This window comes from Castor canadensis, chromosome 5 (genome assembly GCF_047511655.1).
Source record: "Castor canadensis chromosome 5, mCasCan1.hap1v2, whole genome shotgun sequence".
Taxonomy (NCBI): domain Eukaryota; kingdom Metazoa; phylum Chordata; class Mammalia; order Rodentia; family Castoridae; genus Castor; species Castor canadensis.
In genome coordinates, this window is record NC_133390.1 from 153,139,032 (window position 1) to 153,162,033 (window position 23,002).

General features: G+C 47.9%; 1 protein-coding gene and 1 non-coding gene across 8 annotated transcripts in view; both read left to right on the forward strand.

The window, feature by feature from the left end:
* Nucleotides 1-8,930, forward strand: part of Ubox5 (U-box domain containing 5) — a 30,746-nt gene extending 21,816 nt beyond the window's left edge. For 5 of the 7 annotated variants that reach the window (XM_074074445.1, XM_020163886.2, XM_074074448.1 and 2 more), the window contains 3 exons: nucleotides 149-1,340; nucleotides 4,211-4,372; nucleotides 8,189-8,930. In XM_074074445.1, coding sequence (XP_073930546.1) covers nucleotides 149-1,340; nucleotides 4,211-4,372; nucleotides 8,189-8,397 — 1,563 coding nt within the window. In that variant the 3' untranslated portion in view covers nucleotides 8,398-8,930. The remainder of the gene's footprint in view (nucleotides 1-148; nucleotides 1,341-4,210; nucleotides 4,373-8,188) is intronic. The other 2 variants (XM_074074450.1, XM_074074449.1) reach the window with 2 other exon arrangements.
* A 6,580-nt stretch (nucleotides 8,931-15,510) lies between these two features.
* On the forward strand, nucleotides 15,511-15,674 carry LOC141423486 (U1 spliceosomal RNA). Its single transcript, XR_012448352.1, has one exon. It is a non-coding gene; the product is annotated as a U1 spliceosomal RNA (small nuclear RNA).
* Nucleotides 15,675-23,002: the final 7,328 nt, after the last annotated feature.

The window sequence follows — 23,002 nt, forward strand, 5'->3', positions numbered from 1 at the left end:
TAATAGAGAAAATTTTATTTATTTTTTTTAGAAGAAATTTTAAAATGAGGAACTTCAGACTTTCTTTAGAGAGTTTTCTTAGTAGTGACAACTTGAAAACCAGTTGTCTTCATTTACATCACTGTGTCTTATGTATCATTAAATCTAGATATCAGCTGATGGCTATGAAGTAGAAAATCTCATCTCTGAAGACCCCACAAAAAGAAGCCGTGGTTTTAGGACAGAGTATTTCATTAAGCCACCTGTCCATGTGACAGTTTCCTTTCCCTTTAATGTAGAAATCTGTAGGATTAACATAGACCTCACAGCTGGGGGAGTTCAGAACATCACTGGCCTGGAAATGTACACATCTGCCTTATCCAGCAGAGCCTCTTGGAGTTCACCTGAGTGCCGGACCCTGGGCCCAGCTGAGCCATCTGTCCCGGACAAGGGGGCATTCACCTTGGTAGGCAAGGTCTTACTAAGAAACCAGAGCCAAGTGGTGTTTTGCCACAGGGGCTTCAAGGCCAGACCACCTTTTAGCCCAATGGAAGTCACACTCCCCTCCCCTGGTGTTGTATTCCAGGAGCTCTGGAATAAAGGGGCTCTTTCCCTTAGCCACGTGGCCCACCTCAAGATTTGTATCACCCACGTGACAGGCAGTGGTATCCCTTGCGTCAAGCGCTTGGAGGTATGGGGTCAACCAGCCAAGACCTGCTCTCAGGAGGTGATGAACAGTGTCCTGCTGGTGGCCTCAGAGAGCCTGCCTCAGAACTTGGCTCTGCAGACACCGGCTTTGCCCATGGAGAGTGATTGTGACCAGTCTGAGGGCCAGCAGGCCCCCTCCCACCTACAGGAGCTGGCTGAGGTGATTCGGGATGTACCTGAAGAATTTCTGGATCCCATCACCCTGGAGATCATGCCTTGCCCTATGCTGCTGCCCTCAGGCAAGGTCATTGACCAGAGCACGCTGGAGAAGTGTAACCACAGCGAAGCTGCTTGGGGCCGAGTGCCCAGCGACCCTTTCACAGGTGTAGCCTTTACTCCACACTCCCAGCCCCTGCCCCACCCCTCCCTGAAGGCCCGAATTGATCATTTCCTCCTCCAGCACTCTATCCCTGGCTACCATCTGCTTGGGAGAGCACAGACTACATCGGCAGTGACCCCTTCTATCATTGCTCTACCATCACGGAAAAGGAAGATGGAGCAAACTGAACAGGCCGCAGACAGCATCCTAGGTGTGAATGCTTCCTGTTTCTCTAGCACAAGCACTCTGGTCTCGCCCACTACCTCAGAGCACACCGCCAAGAAAATGAAAACCACCAGTGAGCTTGGCCTGGTGCACATGGACTGTTCAACAGGTAACTCACCATCCTGTGTCCATGGCCCATTGTCAGCTTTGTCTTTCCTGTTGACATGTGACACTACTGTCCTTGGTGTTACACTTTGTAGCATAAAGCATTTGTCAGGCTGGTGCCCATGCTTCTCCCCTCTCATTCTCATAGGGTGCCTCAGCTTTGTGTTCAACCCATAGAAGTTATGGAGGCCTCCAAGGGGCTGTGCGTGTTCTCCTCTATTCCCTGGTTTCCATCTGCATGTTTTGTTCCTTTATCCAATATAGTCCATCCCACTGGATGCCTAACTCAGGCTTCCTTTGTGTGCCCTGGCCAGGTCAACACTTTTTCCTGGCTTGAATCCTCTGGTTAAACCTGTTAGGAGGAGAGACACTAGTCCCTTAAAGTAGATCATGTCTTCCTTCCAGTGCTTTGTTTTTGGTTCCTCATATATCAGTAGGCTCCTCTGCCATAGGGTCTAACCTTCACAGAGGAATATTGATGGAAGTGTATTGAGATCCTCCTTGCCTCACCTCACCCCCAGGTGCCATAGCACAGAGAAAAGTGGAAAAGTACCAGGTTGGAGGTCCTCTCCTCAAATTACAAAAGCACCCTGAAGAAAGTGTGGTCAGTAAATGTGTGAGCAAATTACAGCATTCCTGAGTATGAGAGTTAGGCCTCCTGCCTTCTCACTCTTCCCTGGGGCATTGCATTGCCAGTGATTTGTGGAATCAGCAGTGCTTCCATCTCTTCTGCAGCTGAACATGCTTAGTCAGTCATGGCTTTGCTTAAGCTTGGCTTTTCTCCCTCTGGCACCCCACCCACTCTTCTCTGTTTATTGGGATCATTTTAGGGGGGGACTTTGTTTTGCTGAACCCCACATTCATGTTTGTGTTCATACCGATTCCTGCATGAAAGACTATTATAGTTTTTATATATTCCAAATAAGACTGGCAAGGAATATATTTAATTCTAGTAAAAGACAGAAAAAGAGAGAAATGAAAGAAAATAAACAATATCTTCTCAGCTGAAGATAGCCTGAGCAGAAAGTCTAGTGCCTCAGTTAGGAGATTTGTCTTCAGGTCAGAGTGGATGATTAGGGAAAAGACTGTTTTAAAACTTAAGGAATACAGAATAATCAGTAAGATCTTTTAACTACAAAATTGAAGCAAAATACTGGATAAGGATTTTTGGAATCTAAGATTTACAGATTAAAGGTGATTTCACAAAAAGTCTATAATACCATACTATTTAAAGATACTGTGCAATTTGAACTAAACCTAACTTTATCATCAATAATATATGAATAAGCAATGTATTCATGTAGTTTTAAAAATGTGAAAAATAATTATATATGCAAAACAGCCACTTCTCTGTCTTCCTTTTGATGGGCAGTTATGTTGTTTCTAATTGTTGACTATTACAAATAGGACTGCACAGAATTAGCCTATTTGTATATAATTTTGCTTCTCTGCAGATACCTCTTTAGAACAAAATCATAGAATTTGCATTTCTGGGTCCAAGGATATAGTGTTTTGTAAATTTGATAGATATTGCTGAATTGTCCTCTGGGCTATCCCACCAGTGATGTGCACTAACACAGCATATTAACAAACTATTCAAATGATTGGTTGTTAACAGTATCTTTTACTGCTTTAGTTTTCGTATAGTGGTTCACACCTGTAATCACAAAACAGGGCTGGTGGAGTGGCTCAAGGTGTAGGATTACAGGCCTGTGCCACCATGCCCACCAGCCCTTTTTTGTGATAGGTTTTTTGAGATAGGATCTCACAAACTATTTGCCTGGGATAGTTTTGATCCGAGATCCTCCTGATCTCTGCCTCCTGAGCAGCTAAGATCACAGCTTTGAGCCACTGGAATCCAGCCTGTGTCTGGTTTTGAGAATAAATTTTAGTTACATGACCCCTAGAAACTCCTGGGAGCACCTAAGGTACAGTGGAATGCGATGCAGAGAAAATTTCTTGTACCCCATGTCTTATGTGGAGATCTCAGTGGTGTTGGCCTTGACAGACTTGGTAGTCCAGGGTAGTCACATTGCCCAGAGCTTCTTCAAGGCCCTAAATTGATGTCCTATGTACTGCAAATTAGAGATAAAATACTTTACTCCCCTCTTTAGGGCATTCTTGCAAATTCTACCACCAGGTAGGTCCTTGGGACCTTTCTTGGGCAGATGTCCCCCTAACCTGGTTTTGCCTCCGCCCTCATCCCATGACTTGGTTTTCTGTTGACCCCTTAACCTAGATGGTGGTGACCTGGTCAGAGTGAGTAACTAAGGTTAGGCCACTCTGCTCTACTTACCAGAGAGAAAGGGCAAACACCTAGTGAGTACAGACAAGCAACCCTGCAGGAATAGGGACCCAGAAAGGAGGAATTGGGGAAAGAGAAGACTGCTGGGGAGGGAAGATAGAAACAGGGGCAGGGGTACAGAGCGGGATTGCTTGCTCCATCATTTCCTTGGCCAGAAGGGAGGCCTTTAGAAAAAGCAGGTATAGGGGTTGGGGATGTAGCTTAATTGTAGAGCACTTGACTAGAGTGGCAAGGCCCTGGGTTCCATCCCCATTAAAAAAAAAAAAAAAAGGAACAAAGAAAAGCAGGTGCAGTTCTGTAGTAGAGCCACAAGGTGGCCCCTGTCTGTCCAGCACTTTGTCCAGGAAGAGGAAGCTAGAAAAAGCTCAGGGGCTTGAAGCTGGAGGGTTGGAGTACCAGGGTTGTGCTTCCCAGTGTTCTGTTGTCACACTCCTGGGAGGCAGTAAGAAAGAGTTTCTTTACGTTTATGTGTGTTCGAAGTTGGAGGGCTATTCTGTAGTCCTCAAAGGACTTACACTTCTCTCTTGCTGAACCTCTCTGGATGTTGTGGTCTGCACATCTCTCAACAGGTCCAGTATCTCATGAGCAGAAGCTGTCGCAAAGCTTGGAAATTGCCTTGACATCCACCCTTGGCTCTATGCCCTCCTTCACGGCCCGACTAACCAAGGGACAGCTCCAGCACCTGGGCACAAGATGCAGCAGCACTTCTGGAAGGCCAAGCGCCTGCTTGGGTAACTTGGGCCCACCATCTGCCAGAACCTTAAAATGGGTGATTTTTCTGTCGGTGCAGGACGCTGGGCCTGGTCCTTTAGGCTCTGTGGGCCTGCACAGCCAGCTTCATCTTCATTGCAACCTGTGCTCTCATCCAGGGCAGGTGAAGGCTGTTTGGAAGGTGAATCTTCACAGTTGGCCTTCTCATTCTATGGACTCAGGCCTGGCTACTCTCTGCTATATTTTTCATGAAATCTAATGTTCATTATTCTCTCCTGAGGAATTTTGTTTCTTCTTCTTCATCATCTTCTTTTTAAATTTGCAGTATTGGAGTTTGAACTCAGGTCTTTGACCTTGCTAGGCAAGTCCTTTGCAACTTGAGCCAGGCTCCCCAGTCCTTTGCTTTTAGTTTGTTTTTGAGATAGGGTCTTGGGCTTTTTACCCAGGCAGACCTTAAACCATTCCTCCTATCTCTACCTCTGAGCAGCTATGCCACCAAACCTTTTTTGTTTCTTTTTCTTTTCTTTTCTTTTTTTTGCAGTACTGGGGTTTGAAGTCAGGGCCTCATGCTTGCTAGGCAGGCTCTACCACTTTAGTCACTCTGCCCTATTTTTCTAGTCTAGTCTGTCTCCCATCTGAGGAACTTTATGTACATGAGGTTTGGGGTTTAGGATGTCATCTTCATCCCTTCCTATTAATATTTCCGTCACTGTCTTAGAAAAGAGCAGTGGTGTCTTGGCCAATTTTTGCCTAAGATGAATCTAGGTCTGCGTTATATGGTAGAATCTGTTCAGACGGAAAATAATAGGAAATAACTAGAATGCTGGGGCATTTTTATGAGATGAAACAGCAGATACTTGACTCCTCCTGCTGATAAAAAGACTGTCCCTTCTATTATTGTCTGGATTCTAGGCCATCTCCCTGTCTCACTTCTGCCCACACTGTTTCTGCCCTAACCATTCCCAAGAACCTGCCTGTCAAAGTTTTCAGTGATATCCTTGTTCTCAAATCCAGTGACTGCTTGCCCTCCCAGTATTCTGTGATGTGGTTGACCAACTCTTCTCTTGTGTCACCTTGTCTCTTGGCTTTTTTTCCTATCTTCAGTGGTCTCTCTTCAGTTTCCATTGCCAGCTTCCCTCTTTACCAGACTCTGGCCCTGGGCTTTTCTGTCTGTACTCTGCCAGCCAAGTGAGGAGAGTACTGCCCCTGTAGTACTTGTGTAGTACTATGTGTAGTACTGCCCCTGTAGCTCCTACCCCTCCTTGGAACTTTTCCACAGTACAACTCAAGAGTAGTCTCTCTACTGTGCTTCCCTGGGCTGCCACCCTCGCACCAGCTCCTGTTGCCTCTTCCTTAGCCCTGCAGTAGCCTCTGCTGGCCTCCCACAGCCAGTCTTGCTTATTGCCCCGATCATGCTCACAGGCCTCAGAGGGAACTTCTTAGAATGTAAAAAGGATCATCGTGCTCAACTTCTTAAAATCCTCCAATAACATGTGATTGAGTACTGTCTTTGTCAGTACTGGGGTTTGAACTCATGGCCTCACACTTGCTAGGCAGGTACTCTACCACTTGAGCCACTCTGCCAGTCCTTTTTTGTGTTAGGTATTTTTGAGATAGGGTCTCATAACTGTTTGCCCAGGCTGCCCTCAAACCTTGATCCTCCTGATCTCTGCCTCCTGAGTAGCTAGAATTATAAGCGTGAGCCACCAGCACTCAAAAACTAACCGCCTGTTGCCTCCAAGGTCCTGCATGCTATAGCCCCCATTCCCCTCTTTGTCTCATCTGAAGCTATACCATTGCTCACTGGTCACGCCCTGTGTCTTTTCTTTTTCCTTTATTTTACTTTTTTGCAGTACTGGGGTTTGAACTCAGGGCCTCATACTTGCTAGCCAGGTGCTCTTACCTCTTGAGCCACTCCACCAGGTCTTTTTCCTTTAATGACCTTTGTTTTCTGTCTCTGAAATTGCCCTGGAACTCTAGACTCTGAGACTCACACACACACACTTTTTTTTTGGTCAGGACTGGGGTTCAAATGCAGGAATTTGCACTTGCAAACACTCCACTACTTGAAACACACCTCCAGCCCATTTTGCTCTGGTCATTTTGGAGATAAGAGTCTCACAAACTGTTTGCCAAGGCTGGCCTTGAACCATGATCTTCTCAAGTAGCCTCCCAAGTAGCTAGAATTACAGTTGTGAGCCACTGGTGCCTAACTCTGTGAAACTCTAATGGGACTTCTGGTTGGTGCTAAAGAGAATTGAGGCCATTTATGCTAACATGGTGTGGTGTGGTGCTGGTTGTAGTTTTTAAGACTAATAGAAAAAATTCTCACAGTGCACCTACGGGTCAGACAGATCTCAGAAGCACCTAGCACAAAGCCTGGCTGGAAGGGACATCAGTAAATAGCAATCAGTGTCTCTGTTTTTCTGCTTCCTTTCCTCCTTCATTCCCTCCTCCCTTTCTACTTTCTCCCTCCTTCCTCCCTTCATTTTAGGTCACCAGTAAGGAAAGGAATTTCTGCACTCATTAAGTGATTCTTAGCCCATATGTGTTTGAGACATCCCATGCTTTTAAGTTGCTTCATATTTGACCCAAGGGAACCTACAAGGCCAGGCCCCTCTTTCTTGGATGCACATCAGGGATGCAGGGCAGAGCTCTTTAGATCACATTTCAAGGAGCCAAATTACGTTTCTTGGTAGCTGTTTCCTTTTATCACATACGGACTGAGCTCGGCTGTGGCTCTGAGGATGGACAGAGGAGAAGCATAGGTGGGGTCCTTACCCTTGAAGGGCTTCCAAAGCTGGAGGAGGACACAGGCATGTGACCCAGTAGTAATGAAAAGGATTCCAAACACACAGGAGAGGGGCATTCTGCCTCTCTAGCATGCCCAGAAGGCATGTAGTCTAACCCACATCTCAGAATGATGAGGATATTCTAGACTGAGGGAACCGCAAGCACAGTGTCAGGAGTCCAACAGCAGGCCATGTAAGGACTTCTTGACTGCACCAAAAGATGATGGGTCACCCAGGATGTGTGAAGCAGAGGTGTGGGATCAGGTTGTGTTGGTGCATCAGCGGGACAGCTTCAAGGGTATATGCCCAGGACAAAACTGCAGGAGAGTAAGCCAGGGACTAAGAGGCGAGTAGCCTGGATTATGGTGACAGAAGTGGATGGAAGAGAGGGGCTTCCAATGCAGATTGACTTCAGGTGCCTTTAGGGGTCCCCAAGAGGACTGTGGCTAGGAACAGAGAACTGGACTCCCCCAGCTGGGGAGAAAGAGCACTTCCTTAGGCAAGGGCCACAGGGAAGGAAGTGTCACAGGTGCAGCCTGGAGAGGTGGGAGCTGCCCTTATTTAGAAGGTCCTGTGAGAGTCTAATGGAGAACCTGCCCAAGAGGTCAGGGAGCACAGAAAGGGGACTGAGAGGCTGGGAGGGAGCTGTAGACAGACCTTGGCCTGCCCCCCGGTGACCTCCCTCTGCTCTGGCCTTCCCAGGACTCTGGTCCCATCTCACCTTTCTTGCAGTTTGTGGTATCAGACTGAGCTGTGCCTTGCTCTGGCTTTGGCAGGGAAAGTACACCTTGCTGGGAGACTGGGGAAGGCCCAGTGCTGCTTCCTGGCTACCCTCAGAAGCCAGCTGTTCTCCAGCAGTCATGGGAACACTGAGACTTGGTCACAAGTAGCAGAAAAGAAACCCATCATGTTCCCTGCTCCCTTCACCTCTCCTGCCAGAGCACCTGGGTGGGCTCAGGGAAGAACCCAGGCCTCTGCAGCTTCCAGAGAGCCTGGACTGAAGAGCAGCTTTCTAACCTGGCCATTCTTCTCCTGATTCACCAGAGCAGCCCGGGAACAACTCCGGCCCTGAGTGCGCCTCCTGCAAAAGAGCATTTTCTCCCTACTTCAAAAAGGAGCCTGTGTACCAGCTGCCCTGTGGCCACCTCCTCTGCAGGCCCTGCCTGGGTGAGAGGCAGCGTTCCCTGTCCATGACATGCACAGCCTGCCAGCAGCCATTTGCCAGCCAGGATGTGCTTCGGGTCCACTTCTGAGTGACAGCCTCAACTCAAGAAGCCCCATCACTGGGAGGAGCCAAAGGGGAGCAGAAGCAGGGTCCAGCTCCCCTATGGCCTGGCCAGTGGCAGGCATAGGGCTACTTGTTCTTTCTGGGGCTTTAGCACCTCACAGTGTAGCACAGGAACTGAGTGAGGGACACCCCACTCCTGCTCATGTGGCAATAGGATAACAAAGCCATAAGCTGGACTGGGAGGGCTAGGGGAGAAGTCTTTGCCCTCCTGGGCCTCCCTGCCACTCCTCTGTCAGAGCCCAGGTCCCCTGCATCCAGCATCTGCTGAGGCCTCCGTGTTGTCTGTACACACCCCTTCCAGCAGGGCCTTGTAAGTGGAGCATAATGGATGATGGCCTTGGTATCTCACAGAGAGCCTCTGTCTCAGGGTCACATAGAAGTGGGCCATGGTGGGGGTTGTGGAATACATGACTCAGCCTCTTCCCATTTCCCAACTGGCAGACACTCAAAGCCTTAATAAAGTGATGGTTGATGTCTGCTGTGGACTTCCTCCTGGCAGAGTGCCTGTGTGTCATATTTCTGTCCCCCACCTGCATCCACACAAGTGGAACCGTCACAGGGCAGCCATGAGCAGTCACTGCAACTTGCCAGGCTGTGATTTATGCCAAGAGCCTGAAAGGATAAATGCTGGAGTTTCAGATCTGTCCAGTGTGGAAGGCCCCAGGATCATGGGTTTGCTAGAGGGGAGGGTAAGTGGCCTGGTGCCAGCATGGACTCAGCTGCTCCTGGAGCTGCTCTCTTGAGGGGGAGACACTGTTCTGTACAAGGCCCGTTTCAGGAAAAATATGTTTATAGACTGCATTTATTTTTTCCATTGAACATTTACTTTAGAGTCCCAAGGGGAAATAAGTATTCCTACAACACTACCATGTCAAACAAATTCTAGTCACTAAAAGAAAGTCAATGGAACAATACACACCCTCGCCCCGGTCACTTCTTTTTTTGGCAATACTGGGGTTTGAACTTGGGGCCTACACCTTGAGCCACTCAATCAGCCCCCCCTTTTTTTTTTTTTTTTTTTTTTTTGTGGCTTCGAACTGTGATCCTCCTGATCTCTGGCTCTGAGAAGGTAGGATTACAGGCATGAGCCACTGGTGCCCAGCCTCCCTGGTCTCTTCTGAGCACCGTGGGGAAGGAGCTCTTCTTTGTCTATGAGGTCAGTTACAGGCCCTATGGACTGGCCATGGGCTGCAGGTCCTCATTCTCAAGGCTGCCTAGAACTCCAGTCCAGAGCCCAGAATTCAAAGACCTGCAGTCTTTCTTAGAGAACGTGCAGTTTTGAGAGTTCCCAGGGAACTAGTCCACAGAAGTGGCTGCAGAGGTGGTCCCCTACTTCTCTCCATGTCCCACTGGTGTTTACCTTGCCACAGCTCTCACATGACACCTCAGGGTCTGCGAGCGCAGCATGGCCTGGCTTCAAGGCTACTGCCTGCCCTTTACCCTTCAGTTCTGAATATCTGTTTCTCCCTCCCTCGCCGTCTGCCTTCTCCCATGTGCTAGCTTGGGGGCAGGTCTGGTCCCCCACCTGTTGTGATCTCAGAAGAACAGCCTGCTTCCTTACCAGCAGCTCCATGTTCTCAGTGACAATGACTGAGAGCCGCTAGTGTGGAGTCAATGTCTCATCAGTGTCCAGAGTCACTTCCCCTCTGGCAGATGTGCTAGAGGCGCTGCCCACACCTCTTGAGGGTCCTGGTGAGCTGCATGTCCTAACGCTCCTGCTGTCCCGGCAGCTCTGGAAAACCAGGCATGGGAGCCTTTGGGGCGGGCAGGATCTGCCCTGGATTCAAGTGGAGCCACCCCACATCCTTGGAGATGCAACCATTCTTATCCTAAAGACTCCCCCAAAGAAAGCATTATTTCCCCTTGGCAGAAACACATACCACACAGAATGGAGCACAACCATCCTCTATTTCTCTCCCCCAGAAAATGGAAATAAAATATCTCGCATTTCCAGCTGGCCCTATGACAGTTTATTTCTCACCAAAGCCCAGGGGCAGGCACAAAATTTCCCAGTAAAAACACACAGTTCAACTCTACTGATTGAGAAGACTTGGAATCCACAACCTCACTGTGTCTCTGCTGCCCTCCAGAGATGCTCTGCCTCTTCTCTGACCATGGGGTCTACAGGACTGGTCTCTTTCCCTTCTGGTGTCATTTACTTGACAAAGGCACAAGGCATGGAGCACAAAGCCTTTTTGGGGCCCTCTAAGAGCAGGTGAGGCAGCTTGGTGAGGTGAGGGGGCCCAGGCCACTCCAGTCTCCAAATTTCCATTCCTCAGGTACACAGGTGAAGCTTGGCCAGTGGTCCTGTGGGGCCAGACCTTCAGTTGCTGACCACTCCCTGCTTTCGGTTGCAGGGGCTGGGCCGTGCCAGCTGCCATCGCCTCCAGTTGACAACATTCAGCTCCTGAGCAGGTGGAAGGGAGTCTCTGTCAGAATTAGTCCTGAAAATAGAAGAAGTAGAAGAACCAAATCGCCAAGAAGAAGACCAGCAGGTGCTCAGGGCTCACAGAAAATCCCTGCTCCCTGCAGTTGGGCAACTGGGCCCTGCAGCCCCTAGGTCCTGGGGCTGAGTGGGCTCCTCGAGCCCCACACCTGTCCTGCTTCCTCTTAGAGGTCTCCAGCTTGAGGCCACTCAACTGCTGGGTGCCTTTCCATTCCCCAGGAAACGGGGTCCTCTGACGCTGGAGTTGCTGTAAGTAGGTCTGCAGACAAAGAGACCTGCCCCTGGAGGAAACCGCCCCTCAGCCTCCCACCGCCAGTGGCATTGTGACTGGCCTGGATGCTATTGTGATGACCACTGCGCTGGGGGTGGGGCTGCTGCAGGCTGGTCCCCTCCCATAGAACTCCCATAGGTGTTCTGTGAGGCCTGGATGCTATTGTGATGACCACTGCGCTGGGGGTGGGGCTGCTGCAGGCTGGTCCCCTCCCATAGAACTCCCATAGGTGTTCTGTGAGCAGGCCCTGGCCCAGCTACCCTCGCTCTCTCTCAGCTTCCTTCCCAGGTCTGTTGCTTTGCCTGGCCTCTCAGCCCACATGCAGTGCCCTGCAGCATCTTCCCTTGGGTTCTGGGGAGAAGGGGAAGCATGGGCTGGGAATTGGCCAAAGCTGCACCATACAGCAGAGTAGCCTTAAGCCCCATGTAACTATTCACATTAAAAGTAAATAGAATTTAAGACTCAGTTCCTAGTTTCACCAAACTGTCACATTGCAAGTGCTTGGTTAGTCACATGTAGTAAGTAGTAACTACTGTTAAACAGCACAGAGGTAGCACATTTCTCCCATCACAGAAAGTTCTAATGGACAGTGCTAGGCCAAAATACGAACCTAGACTGTGCGCCTTATCTCTTATGAACCTGCTCCCTGAGAGAGAAGTACCCCTACATGGGGTAGAAAGAGCAGGATAATTTGGGAGTGGGGGTAGGGAGAATTAGATGGACTTGAGCCTCATTCCCTCTGTGCCTGCACTCGGCATTAGCCATAGCTTCAAGCTCCACCTGTAAAGTGTGCTCCCTTCCTCACTAAGAAGGGCCTGGAATGGCTCTGTCACTCCCTGCCCCTGTCCCCCGAGGCTGGGGATTGAACCCAGGGCCTCATGCATGCAAGGTGATTGCTCTAATGCTGAGCCGGTCTGTGTTTGCCACTCTTTAGTATGGGGGTTTGAACTCAGAGCCTCAAGCTTCCTAAACAGGCACTGTACCACTTGAGTCACTCCACCAGCCCTTGAGGGCCTAAAGGGGTGACAAGATCTCCCCAGTGATTCAGGGAGGTGAGAACAAAGGAGGAACACAACCTTGTGATGGTTAGAGAGTTTTTTCTATGAAGGTTTGCACCAGTAACAAGATTAATGCTACCTTCAGCTATACTATGGAGACATGACCACACAGCAAGCATTTTGGTGTTTTCCCTTCCAAAACTTTTCTATAAGGAAAAAAGTCTTTTTTTTTTTTTTTTTTTTTAACAATACTAGAGTTTGAACTCCGGGCCTCGCATTTGCTAGGCAGGTAGGTACTCTATCACTTGAGCCACATAGCCCCAGTCTTTTTGCTTTTAGTTTTTCAGATAGAGTCTTGTGATTTTTCTCAGGTAGGCCTTGGACAGAGATCCTTCTACCTCCCATGTAGTTGGGATCACAGGCATGTTCCACCATCCCTCCCCCCGCCCCCCACTTTTGGTGCTTGAGAACAAACTCAGGGCCTCACACATGCTAGGCATGTGTTCTACCACTAAGCTACGTGCTCAGCTGAAAACGTCTATTTATATATACAATAGTGTGTGGCTCTGTTTCCCTTAAGGTTATTCCATGGACATTTGTCTTGGTCATTATAAATCTCACTTGGAAAAAGCCAGAACAACCAGGAAAATCTTGAAAAAGGACAGTTTGGGGACTGAGGTGTAGCTCAGTAGTACAGCACTTCCCTGGCATGTGTGATGCCCTTGGTTCAATCCCCAGGACTGCGCAAAAAACCAAAAATGAATAGCGTGGGTTGGGAATGAGAAGAACAAATACAGGACAGACATTAAGAAAACAGAACTAAAAATCCAGAAGCAGGCCCAACTGCATATGAAAATTTATAAGGGTGTGTCATACATGAACTGGGACAAATGGACTTTTCAGCAGCAAGTGATGCTGGAGTCACCAGGAGAGGAACATGGGAAGGAGCAGTTCTTATGTAACCAGAAGTGAGAAGAACCTTCCTCCCTGATTGAAAAGCCATATATGGCAAGGAAAAGACTGACAAATTTGATTACTAAAAAAATTTTGCTGGCTGGGCGCCGGTGGCTCACGCCTGTAATCCTAGCTACTCAGGAGGCAGAGATCAGGAGGATCACAGTTCAAAGCCAGCCTGGGCAAACAGTTCATGAGACCATATACAAAAAAAAAAACAAAAAACCTTCACACACACACAAAAAAAAGCTGGTGGAGAGGCTCAATGTGCAGGCCCTGAGTTCAAACTCCAGTACCACAAAAAATTTTTTTTAAATTCTGGCAGAGTGGCTCAAGAAGTAGAGTGTCTGCCTAGCGAGTATGCAGTTCTGAGTTCAAACCCCAGTACGACCACCCAAAAAAAAATTATATAGCAAGGTAAAAACAAATTATAAGCTAGGAAAATGTATTTGCAACTTCCAGTGGTTAATACCTATAATACATATCTTCTAAAAATAAGAGACTCATAAAGGCGAGAGGATTCTATAATTTGTCTTTTCTTTTTTCAGTATTGGGGATTGAACCCAGGGCTTTGAGCATGCTAGGCAAACACTCTGCCACTTGAACTACACCTCCAGTCCCACAAGTGGTTTTTATTTTGTTTTGTGGTATTGGGGTTTAAATTCTGTGCCTCATGCTCATGAATGCCAGGCAGTCATTCTACCATTTGAGCCATTCCACCAGCCCTGTAAGTGGCTTTTAAACATGTAAAAATAAAATACTCAACCTTGCTCATAATATGAAATAAAAAGGACCATGACATGTCATTTCTTGCTTATCAGATTGACAAAAATCAATCTGGTGAGGCTGTACATTAACAGGCCCTGTCATGCCCTGCTGAGGGACACAAAGGGTACAGCTTCTATGGAGGAGAATGTGACAATATCTAGCCAAGTCACATATGCATGTACCCTTTGGCCTCTCCACCTTCTAGGGTTCTAATCCAAGGATCCCCTGGAAAAATAGGGAAAGAACGCAGATGTGTTGGGGTGTGATGGGATACTTAGGAGGGAGGCCAAGACAGAAGAATCATTTGAGCCCAGGAATTTTCTTTTTTGCCCTTTTAATATTTATTAAAATAATATGTTCATATTATCATCATATATCTATTCTGCCTCATCCGTCACTCATGGCTAATTGCTACCTAACATTTCCTCACGCAAGGACTACAGACCCTAAAATCTTTTAGGGTATGGGAAGTCATCATCAATCATTAGCTACTTCCTGTTGAAGGGGTGTAGGCCTAGGTCAAGGATCTCTTGTCCTTGTTCTCTGTCAATGGAGACACTGAACTCCCAGGTCACGGATGATCCCCTGTAGGAGCCCAGAAGTTTGAGGCCAGCCTGGGCAACAGAGTGAGACCCCATCTCAAAAAAAAAAAAAAAGAAAAGAAAAAAATGGCAAGAATCCCGCCCTACCAGCAAGCATTGGGGACAACTAGGAATGGTCCTTGGGGAGCTAAGGAGCCATATCACCTCCTGCAGAGGGGCCAGCTGTATCTAACTTATGAGCCAGGAACAAATGATGGGTTTTTTTGAGATAGGGTCTCATGAACTATTTGCCAGGCTGGCTTTGAACCGTGACCCTCCTGATCTCGACCTCCTGAGTAGCTAAGATTATAGGTGTGAGTCACAAGTGCCTGTCTTAGGTTATGGAGACCTTGAAGACCATGCATGTTTAAAATGTTTGCATTCAGGACTAGAAGTGTGGCTCAAGTGGTAGAGTACCTGCTTTGTAGGCATGGAACCCTGGATTCAAACCCCAGCCCCGCCAAAAATAAATGCTTCATTTTGCCAGGTGCTGGTGGCTCATGCCTGTAATCCTAGCTACTTGGGAAGCTGAGATCAGGAGGATCATGATTCAAGGCCAGCCCAGGCAAATAAGTTCAGGAGACCCTATCTCCAAAATGAACTGGAGATGTGGCTCAAGGGATAGAGTACCTGCTTTGCAAGTACAAAGCCCTGAGTTCAAGCCCCAGTCCCACCAAAACCAAAATAAATAAAATGTTTGCATTCAAAAGTTTAAAAGGGAGCTGGAGGTGTAGCCTAATATGCATGAGGCACTGGGTTTGATCCCCAGCACTGCAGAAGGAAAGAATAAGGTTTCTACATATTGAGCACAAGGTCCTGGGTTCTGTGCTAAATATTTTATGTATATTATCTAATCCACACATCTCAGGATAGGAGGAAACAAGTTCAGTTATGTGAGGGGCTACTATTACTACCTCTGGTTTTGTAGTTGGGTGGTCTTCCACAGGCATTGCCAGCACTGATCTGGTGAGAGATTATGGTCACATGAGCTACAGGAACCTCTTCACTTGGGTCCAAATCTACCTTGCAGAACTGGAAGCAAAGCAAGAGTCTAGCTATGATACTTACCTGGCAGGGGAGATACCATGATCACGAAGGTGGTTTTCCCAGGGCGAGGCTTATCCATTGCACTCCAGATGTGCTGACCCCTGCGATTTCCCCAAATGTGGGAAATTCGACTGCATAATTTGTGGTAGTGGGGGACTGCGTTCGCGCTCTCCCCTAAAAATAAAAAAATAAAAATAAATAAAATAAAATAAAAAAGAGTCTAGCTATGAATACCAACTTCACGAGCAGCCACACCCCAGCTTTCAAAAATCCACTACTATACCTATAGGCACCGAAATAGATGCTTCCCCAGTTAAGGGCTCAGCAGAGCTAGCTGCTGGCTGGAATGTGAATGGAAAAGTACCTGTCATGTGCAGACACTGAAAGAGGAGGTCATGGGAAAAGTCTTCAGTCTGTGGCTGGATGCAGTGGATATCAGCCCTGGAGGGCGGGCTTGCCATCTTCACATGGGCTCCTGTGGCTGAAGGAGTTCTAGTCTGACAGAGAAACTGGGTGATTGGGAAAGTGTGTGAGTCAGTACCAAAGGAGTCCCATGTGGTCCTGAGACTACATGCCTAGGAAGGCATGAGGGACAGACAGACTGAGGGATAGTCCCAGAAAAATGCCAGGAGTTAAGAAGGGTAGTCTGGGGCTGCTGAGACCCTCTCAACTGGTGGAGAGAACTGTCCTTGAAAAGGGAGGGGCAGAAAATCAGGATGGGGATGACAGCATCCCAGGCTGGCCTCCACTTCCCAGGCCCCTTCCCTGACTCTTGGTATCTTCCCCTTGGGTCCAGGGCCCAACATCAACTCTGACTCAGCTGATGAAATGCAACCCCATGGTTCATTAATTAGGAAGCCAGCAATTAGCCTGTCTCAGGAACCTGGAGCCTCCAGAGAGAACCCCTTTCACCTGCCTTCCTCCCTCCTACCACAGGATGAGCTCAGGCTGAGGGAGCTCTGGCCCCCGGGACTCAGGAGGTGAATGGGGCATAAGCGTGAGGGGAAATGAGATGCCAGGGCATACGCTTATGTGGGCGATGGCCTCAGTGCTGTGACCTTGTATAATGAGATGATGAAAATGATCAGAACAGCCCGTCCTCCAAGTTTCCTCCACCAAGAAACCAGGGGGCAGGCTGGGGGGCAGCTGAGCTGGAGCAGGCTGCAGGGCTGCAACCCTGAGTTAAAAGCCACCTTTCAGCTGTTCCCTTATGCTCTTCTGCAGCTGCACACCCCCTTTTCAACACTCCTTGGGACAATCTGTCCCAAACTTAGTCTTCTCCCTTTCTTCTGACTTCCTACCTTTATAATTATTTTATTTCTTAATTATTCATTTATTCACATGTGCATACATTGTTTGGGTCTGTAATTATTTTAAGTTATTACTCCCCCTAACCTGGCACACCTCACCAGCCCAAGGGGAACTCAGCTTCTTTTCTGGACCTTAAACAGTTCATGGCTGTTTGGACTGTAGAGTGTGGCAGAACTGGCCCTGAGATTTTCAAGGTTGTCATAAGATGTCATATCACTCACTTCTGCCTTGTGTTCTGGAACATTCACTCTGGACACCCTGAGCTACCATTCAAAACCTTCAAGAGTGAATTCAATTATTCTGAGGTCACCAAGTTGCGAGAAGCCCACTTCCCCCCCACCCCACAGGCCACAGGAAGTAGGCACTTAAGTCAGCAGTCCTAGCCTTTGGGTCACTCCAGCCTAGGTGCCCCAGCACATGAGTGAAGAAGTGTCCAGATAGTTCCAGCCACTAGCCACTCACTCCATTGGAGACCCCAGACATTCTGAAGCAGATAAAAGGTGCCCTTGCTGTGTTGTTTGAGCTACGGATCTTCAGAATCAACGTGCATAAAAAAATGGTAGTGGTCTTATACACTGCATTTTGGAGTGATTTACTGGCCAGCAGCTGTAACTGGTACGCCTACAAAGTCCTAGACAAATTCTAGAGCAGGGACTTGGGGAAGGAAGGAGGGAGCAAGGACGGCCAAGTCATATATTGCTTAGCAGCGAGGGGAGGAAAAGGCTGAAAATGTCCCCATGCTAGTAATTCATTCCTTTACAGCTGGCCCTGGGCAACCAGCACTCATGGAGTAATGTGAGGCTGGTGGGGGGTTGCCAGATCAACGCCTGGTCATTTCCTGAAGACCCAGTGTGAGCCCATTGGGCTTACTGACGAAAGGAACACTGTCTAGTGAGCAGACAGGCAAGGAAACAGGAATAAAACATTTCTAGGGTTCCACTGGGTTAGGAATTGAGGCAGGAAGGATGGGATTTTGATACTGATTTTAGAAGCTTTCCGTGGACTTGGGGATGGGGTGGCACATAGTTCTACAGCGTCCATTTCCCCTTTGTGATATCTCTCTGGTTTTCTTTCTAGCCCTTTTCCATGGGCTGCAGGCTGAGGGAGCTTTATTTACACACCTGAGGGAAGGGCATATGGCCCACACCAAGCCCTGTAGACAAAGGAACGTGACTGAGCAGACACAGGCTGGGGACACTGACAGATCGTCAAAGACCTTAAGACTCCAGGCAGTGATCCCTTCCAGCCACGCTGGACTCAGAATGCTAGATTTAAATCCTTGCTAGCTGTGACACTTGAGGAAATTTGTCTAACCTGTCTGTACCTCAGTTTCACATCAATAAAATGGTGATAAACATACTTCAGGATATAATTATACATGTAGCTTATAATACATGCGTCAAGACCGTATTGTAGCACACAGTAAGTGTTAACTGTTCTGCATTATCCCTAGTGATACATTTTTTTTCTGCTTAATCCATAGGCCTTAAAAATGAGAGAAGATTTTTCTAAATTTAACCCAGGGATGTCTACCAGTTCCATACAGTCTTCCCACTGGAGCAGGTCAGCACTGTCTGTGGTTGCAGATATGGTTATGATCTGGACACTTTGTTTCCTTTCTCTTCTCTGTTAGGAGATACAGAATATCTACTTGTTAGGGGAAGGTTAGGTGGAGTTTTAATCTGCTTTATAAATAACGAGTTTGGGCAGGTCTTAAAAGCAAGGTAGGATTAAAATATTCACAACACACTGGCTGTTAGGAGTTAAGGAATTCCTTATTAAAACATCCTAAGAAGGGCTGGGGTGAGCTGGGTGGTAAAGGCTTGCCCAGCATGCACCAGGCTCTGGGTTCAAGCCCACAAAAATAAAATACACACCGGGCACCAGTGGCTCTGTCTGTAATCCTAGCTACTCAGGAGGCAGAGATCAGGAAGATCGCCTAGTCTGGCGCAAATAGTTTGTGAGACCCTATCTCAAAAAACCCTTCACAAAAAGGAACTGGTGGAGTGGCTCAAGGTGTAGGCCCTGAGTTCACTCCCCAGCACTGCAAAAAAAAATAAATAAATCAGTAAGTAAATTAAATGTCCTTATGTCCTCCTGGCTTAGTCACCGTCCGGGCTTGAGGCAGTGGAATGACTCCAGTGACTTGCGTCCCGTGCAGCTGTTTATTACCTTGTAAACTTGGGCAAGTGACTCAACCTCCCTGTCCCTCAGTTTCCTGTCTATGAATAGGGCTAAAAATACTCCCCCCTCAAGGGGTTTCAGGCGATTCAAGGAGCGGAAGAGGCTCACAACAGGATTGTCCCCATGCCCACGTACATACGTGCGCGCGCTTAGGTCCTGCTCCTGCACACCTTGGCACAGGTGTTTACCCTGGGAGCTGTGCCCTCCCCGCCCCGTCCTTCCAGGGAACTTCGGTCCCCAAACCACCCTCCCACCCCCGCCCCCGGCCGCCGGCTGATGGCACTAAGTGATTCCGGGCGCCGCGCTCCGCTCCGGGTGGCGCCGACCCGCGGTCCCCGGGGCCGCGCTCATGGCGCGCTTAGCAGTCCGGGCACAGCGCCTCGTTAGGGCCGGCGGGGCGAGCGGCACCGTGCGCCCGCGCTGCGCAGCCCAATTTGTGCCCGACCCCGGCCTCCGCCTGGTCGTGTCCTGGGGACCTCGAAGTTTCCTTTTCCTTGTGACTTTCACTCCCGGTCCCCCCTCCCGGCCCAAGGCAATTACCGCTCCTTCTGACTGCTTCTGGGGAGGAAGAACGCAGACAGGCCCGGGAGATCCCTGCACCTCCCACCCCTCACCCCTGGGCAGAAACATTTGTCCCTAGAGCGCAGGAGGCCGGGGCTTTGGAACCTGGAGCCACAGATGAGCCTCTAGATGTGAATCCACCCAACTTGGCACTATACAGTGTTTTATTATAGAAAAGACTGTCGAACCTTTTCCCCTCCTTCATTTGCTTTTTACTTGAGTTACTTTTGCAAGTTAAGAATGTTTATGAGCCGGGCACTGGTGGATCAGTCTGTAATCCTAGCTACTCTGAAGTTAGTGATCAGGAAGACCGTGGTTTGAGGCCAGGCAACTAGTTCTCAAGACCCTATCTCGAAAAAAGCCCATCACAAAAAAGGGCTGGCAGACTGGTAGAGTGCCTGCTTAGCAAGCATGAAGCCCTAAGTTCAAATCCTAGTACCTCCAGCACCAAAAAGAAAAAAAAGAGAGAGTTCGACTATGTGAAGTTATCGAAGCCTATTGGGAATCCGAGGAGAGGTGTCATTGGGTAGTTGTAACCACAAGTCTGGCACTTGGAAGAGAAGCCCAGAATAAGATATGAACTTGGGAGTGATCAGATATGTAGAATATATATAAAACCAGCTAAAAAGAGAAGAGGAGGGAGACAGCACTGGGTCTTAGAATGTTCCAGGTCAAAGAGGAGCAAGAAAAGAAGACTGAGAAAGAACATCCAATGTGGGGCAGAACCAGGAAAATGTAATGTTAACAGAGCCAAATGAAGTATAAGAAAGGACAGGGGCTCAACCACATTAAATGCTGCTGGTCTCCCCCTCAAACTTGAAACTTGACAGCACAGAGGCAGTACGTGACCTTGATAACAGGAGTTCCTGAATGGAGGGAGTTGAAGAGTCAATGCTGACTTCTGGATGATGAACCAAAAATGAAAAACCAAGACAATCACTAACTCCAGGGAACACAGAAAGTTATTCAGTGATGGAAAGGGTATTATATACTGTATGACTTAGCTCAGAAGGGTGTAATTGCAACTTAACTTGTAATACTGCAGGGCTAGGGATATACCTCAGTGCTGGGTTTGATCCCCAGCACCACACACACACACACACACACACACACAATAAAACCAAAAAACTAACCAAACAAACAAGCAATTTGCAATATTGATCTAATCATTCTTGTATACATAAAACAGTGGAGTACATGTTGTGGGGTGAGGAAGACTGGTTGAAAAACCAAATCCTCCCTTTATTAATGATGCATGAATTAAAACCACAAGCTGAGTTGTAGGGAATGTAAGGAGGTAGAACGTGAAAAGTTCATTTTAGAAAGAGAACCTGTAAGGGAAAAAGTGTAGAAGGGGTGTGGTGTGTGTGGCGGAGGGGTAGCTCCATGTGACATGTGAGCTGATATATTTGAAATGCAACCAGGCAGCTCAGCTGGGAGACTTTTCCCAACAAGCAAGGCTCTGAGCATTGAGGGAAGTGGGTCCTCTGGCATCTGTGTAGAGGTGGAGCGTGGGGTCTTCAAAGGGCGTTGTGTGGAAGCAGATTTTAGAATGATGAACCTGTAGACATGGCTGGTCGGGATTTGAGGGTCCTGGCCTGTTCCCAAGCTTGTGCCCTTCAGTCAGTCTGGCTCCACTGGTTTTCAGACAGTAACTCAAACTTGAATACAGGGAGGAAAGGTGTGGGACAAGGCCACTGAACAGCCCTCTGTTTGCCTCACAACCCACAAAGCCTGAGTAGGGCAAAACTTTCCAGCCAAGCTTGATTCCAGCTACAAGTGGAATGAAAAGGTCTTCCTGACCCAACTCAGGAAGCTGTTGTCTCCGGAAAAATCTCTTCAGCTCTTGAAGTGGTGCATGCCTATAATCCCAACCCAGCCCTTCAGAGGCAGTGAGGCGGGAGGATTGAGAGTTCAAGGCCAGCCTTGAACCACATGGTGATAAGACCTTTTATCATAATAATAATCTCTTCAGCTTTCTTAAATTGATGATACTGGGGTTTGGACTCAGGGCCTCATGCTTGCTAGGTAGACACTCTACCATTTTAGCCACTCTGCTAGCCCTTTTTGTGTTGGGTACTTTATTTTATTTGATTAGCTTTTTTTTATTGGTGATACTGGTGTTTGAACTCAGGGCTTCCTGCTTGCTAGGTTGGTGCTGTTTTACCACTTGAGCCACTCTGCTAGCCCTTTTTTTTTGTAGTGTGATGGGTTTTTTTCGAGATAGGTTCTTTCCAACTATTTGCCTGGGGCTGGCTTTCTACTGTGATGGTCCTGATCTCTGCCTCCTGAGTAGCTAGGATTATAGGTGTGAGCCACCAGCACCTGGCTCTTTTCAGCTTTTAAGACATTAATAATGCAATACTGCTGGGCGCCAGTGGTTTACACCTGTAATCCTAGTAATCCTAGCTACTCAGGAGGCAGAGATCAGGAGGATCGCTGATCGAAGTCAGGACAAATAGTCTTCCAGACCCTATCTCAAAAAAAAAAAAAAAAAAGGCACCACGCAAAAGGGCTTGTGGAGTGGCTCAAGGTGCAGGCCCTGAGTTCAGACCCCAGCACCACAAAATAATAATAATAATAATGCAATACTACGGGCTGGGGGCATGGCTCAAATAGTAAAGCATTTGCCTAGCAAGTTCAAAGCCCTGAGTTCAAATTCCAGTACAGCAGCTCCCCTTCCCCCACCCCTGCAAAAAAAAAAAAAAAAAAGAAAAGAAAAAAGAGCCCAGCACAGTGGCTAACACCTGTAATCCTAGCTTCTTGAGAGTTGGTTCAAGGCCAGCCTGAGTAAAAAGTTCTTGAGACCACTATCTCAATCAATAAAAACTGGGGGTTGTGGTGGTGTGTGCCTATCATTCCAGCTATGCGGGAAGCACAAATATGAGGATCTTGATCCAGGCTGGCCTGGGCATAAAAATCGCAAGACCCTACTGCAAAAATATTTAAAGCAACAAGGGCTGGGGACATGGCTCAAGTGATAGAGTGTCTGCCTAACAGGCATAAGTCCCTGAGTTCAAACTCCAGTATTGCCAAAAAAAAAAAAGTAATAATGATAATAATAATAATGCAATATTACTAGTAATTAACTTCATGATGGTACAAACACTTTCCTAAAGCTTTTGCACATTAATTTTTTCACTGTTTCCAACAGCCCAACACAATGGCCACTATTCCTTCTTACAGTGGAGGAAGGTAGGGCACAGAGGTCCGGTGATCTGCTTAACTCAGAAATCTCTAAGCAACAGAGGGCACTGGGCTCTGGCATCCCTGAGACAATGGATGCTCAGCATTGCCTCAAGTCCTTAATGAGTCATTCCTGAAAAGTCTAGCATCAAGTCCTGAGTGCAGAAGACCTCTTCCTTCACTGCACTTGCTGGGGAGGAAGCCACTGTGTCACTTGGAGGTTTTTGAAGTCCCTCTGACTCCCCCTGGAGAGGCAGCTAAGA